The following is a 3598-nucleotide window of genomic DNA, read 5'->3' as shown; positions in this document are numbered from 1 at the left end:
TTCGAATTTGATTGGTTCCGGTTTCTTAATTGATAATCTATATATGTTGGATGTTAATTGTTCCTATAATGAAATACTGCAAACAAATTCACGTGGTATAAAAAGGAAATTAAAAGAGAATTCAGCCACTTTATGGCACAAACGCTTAGGTCATATCTCTAAATAGAGAATTCAGAGACTTGTGTCGGATGAAATTCTTGAACCTTTAGATTTATCAGACATTGAAGTCTGTGTTGAATGCATAAAGGGAAAACGAACAAACATAAGGAAATTATGTGCCGAAAGAGCTAAAGACATATTAGAACTAGTACATACAGACATTTGTAGTCCTTTTCCAACACCTTGGAATGGGCAACAGTACTTTATCTCGTTCACAAATGAATACTCTAGATACGGTTACCTTTATTTGATACATGAGAAGTCCCAATCCCTAGACGTTTTTAAAAGTTTCAAGGCTGAAGTTGAACTTTAACTTGGAAAGAAAATTAAGGCTGTCAAATCTGACCGTGGTGGTGAGTACTATGGTAGATATGATGGATCAGGAGAACAACGTCCAGGACCTTTTGCACTTTTTCTCAAAGAGTGTGGAATTGTTTTGCAATACACTATGTCAGGAAAACCTAGCATGAATGGTGTTACAGAACGACGAAACTGAACTCTTAAGGATATGGTGAGAAGTATGGTTAGTCATTCTTCTTTGCCAGAGTCACTTTGGGGAGAAGCCTTAAAGACCGTAGCTTACATCCTTAATAGAATGCCAAGTAAAGCAGTTAATAAAACCCTTTATGAACTTTGGACTGGCAAAAAGCCAAACATTAAGCATTTGCATATTTGGGGTTGTCTGGCTAAGGCACGACCTTATAGGCCACATGAAAGAAAGATGGATTCAAGAACAATTAGTTGTTATTTTGTTGGCTATGCTGAATGCTCTCAGGGCTATAAGTTTTATGATCCCACTTTAAGATCAATATTTGAAACGGGAAATGCAAGATTTCTTGAGGAAGTTGAGTTTAGGAAGAAATAGAACATAAGGAAAATTGTCTTTGAGGAAGAACCTGTTATTAATAGTGCTCAAGTCCTCATACCTATTGTTGTTCAAGAAACAACTCCAGCAATAGAAAACAATGTTCAAACTATTGTTAATGACATTGTTCAAGAACAAGACAACGATGAGGTTCTTCCTCAAATACCTATACAGCAACCTCAACAACCTCAATAAATGCCATTAAGGAGATTTGATAGAGAGAGGAGAAGTGCAATCCCTGATGATTATATTATCTTTCTCCAAGAACATGAGGATGACATTGGTTTAACAGAGGATGATTCGATTAACTTCTGTCAAGCCATGCGTAGTTCTAACTCTTAAAACTGGATCAATGCCATGAAGGATGAGATGAAATCTATGCAAGACAATGACGTTTGGGATCTCGTCGAATTGCCTGAAAGTGTGAAACCTATTGATTGCAAATGGATATTTAAAACCAAAAGGGATTCAAAGGGCAATGTTGAGAGATATAAGGCTCGTCTAGTCGCTAAAGGATTTACCCAAAAGGAAGACATTAACTATAAATAAACCTTTTCTCTAATATCTTCAAAGGATTCTTTTAGAACAATAATGGCACTGGTAGCTCATTATGATTTAGAGCTACATCAGATGGATGTTAAGACTGCATTTCTAAATGGTGACATTGAAGAAACAATTTATATTATGCAACCAGAAAACTTTGTATCAGATGACTCAAAGTCTATGGTTTGCAAACTAAATAAATCCATTTATGGTTTGAAACAAGCTTCCCGTCAATGGTATTACAAGTTCCATCAAGTCATTACCTCATATGGTTTTGAGGAAAATGCAGTTGATGATTGTGTATATCACAAGTTTAGTGGGAGTAAATACTCATTCTTGGTGTTATATGTCAATGATATACTGCTTGCTAGCAACAATATAAGCTTCTTACAAGAGACTAAGAAATTTTTGATGAAAATTTTTGAGATGAAAGATCTTGGGGAAACCTCTTTTGTATTAGAAATTAAGATACTAAGAGATCGCTCTCAAGGTATCCTAAGGTTGTCACAAGAGAGTTATATCGATAAGGTCCTAGATAGATTCAGCATGAAAAATAGTAAACCAGGAGATACCCCAATAGCTAAAGGAGACAAATTTAGTCTCAAACAATGCCCTAATAATGACCTTGAAAGAACAAAGATGCAAAAGATCCCTTATGCATAAGTAGTAGGAAGTCTAATGTACGCTCAAGTTTGCACTCGTCCCGATATAACATTTGTAGTAGGAGTTTTGGGCAGATATTTGAGTAATCCTGGAATGCAGCATTGGAAAGAAGCAAAACATCTGATTCGTTACCTAAAGAGAACAAAAGGATACATGCTCACTTATCAGAAGTCTAAAATTTTGGAGATCATTGGGTACTTAGACTTTGATTTTGCTGGATGTCAAGATAGCAAACGCTCTACATCTGGATACATATTTATGTTGGCTGGAGGAACTATCTCTTGGAAGTCTGCTAAACAGATTCTCATAGCTTCTTCGACCATGGCCGTGAAGTTCATTGCTTGTTTTAAGGCATCCAACCATGGGATATGGTTGAGAAATTTTGTCACTGGTTTGCGTGTGGTTGACGGCATTGAAAGACCATTAAAGATTTATTATGACAATAACTCAGCAGTTCTTGACTCCAACAATAATAGGAGTGCAACCAAATCAAAGTTTATTGACATCACGTTTTGGATTGGTAAAGAAAGAGTTCAGAATAGACAAATTTCCATAGAACATTTAAGGACTAATGATATGCTAGTTGACCCACTTACGAAAGGTTTGGTACCTAAAGTTTTTCATGAGCACACGACTCATATGGAATTGATTCCTTATAGTACCTTAGTTTAGTGGGAGTGCCATTTATGTTCTATATATGCCTTATGTTTTTTAGATATTTGTATAGATTGATTTTCTATAAAATAAAGTTGAAGGTTATCATTTCATTTTGAGATTGTTTTGTTTGCAATATTTATATTGTGTTTGGATTGATCTCTATAAAAAATAAAGTTTGAACTAGTTGGAAATGAACATGAATGAGATCACATTGCATGTTATTTTCATGCCGCTTATCCATATTAGATCTATGTCATCAAGTATATGTGACATTGGTGATCATTGTGGCTCAATCACGTTGGATTGTGAGGAAAACTACAATAGTTTTGTGTTACTATATAAGATGAACCAGATTGTTTAAGGAAAGTCTAAAAGTAAATAACATACGATTGTGCGCCTAAAAACTTTTGCAATATAAATGATTAAGGTTAATATGAAGCTCAAGTTGGAGATTGTTAGGAATTCTATAATTCCTATTTAATTAATTAGTGTGTGCTACATATTATATTTATCATTTATATTAGTTATTTACATTTATGGGCTCAATAAAAGTGATCTAATTTGGTGAGCCTATTGGACTATCATCAGAAATTCATATAGACTTGATAAGCGGAAACCAGTTTGGCCCGTTAGGAAATAATGAGAACTCTAATACGTTAAAACCTAAAGTAAGGTTGTGGTCCCTAACACACCAAATCAGAAATTGTATTA

General features: G+C 34.7%; 1 protein-coding gene across 1 annotated transcript; it reads left to right on the top strand.

Moving 5' to 3' along the window:
- Window positions 1-2245: 2245 nt before the first annotated feature.
- Window positions 2246-2902, top strand: LOC121173455 (secreted RxLR effector protein 161-like). Its single transcript, XM_041009052.1, has one exon. It carries the CDS (start codon window positions 2246-2248, stop codon window positions 2900-2902), a length of 657 nt encoding a protein of 218 aa, XP_040864986.1.
- The last annotated feature ends 696 nt before the right edge of the window (window positions 2903-3598 follow it).

The sequence above is a fragment of the Glycine max genome, chromosome 14, assembly GCF_000004515.6.
Source record: "Glycine max cultivar Williams 82 chromosome 14, Glycine_max_v4.0, whole genome shotgun sequence".
Lineage (NCBI taxonomy): Eukaryota > Viridiplantae > Streptophyta > Magnoliopsida > Fabales > Fabaceae > Glycine > Glycine max.
The sequence above is the reverse complement of the archived record's forward strand: the minus strand, read 5'-3'. Positions and strand labels throughout refer to the sequence as shown.

Bases quoted from the DNA above. Each gene is read 5' to 3' on its own strand.
- LOC121173455 (XM_041009052.1), top strand. From the start codon at position 2,246: ATGTACGCTCAAGTTTGCACTCGTCCCGATATAACATTTGTAGTAGGA.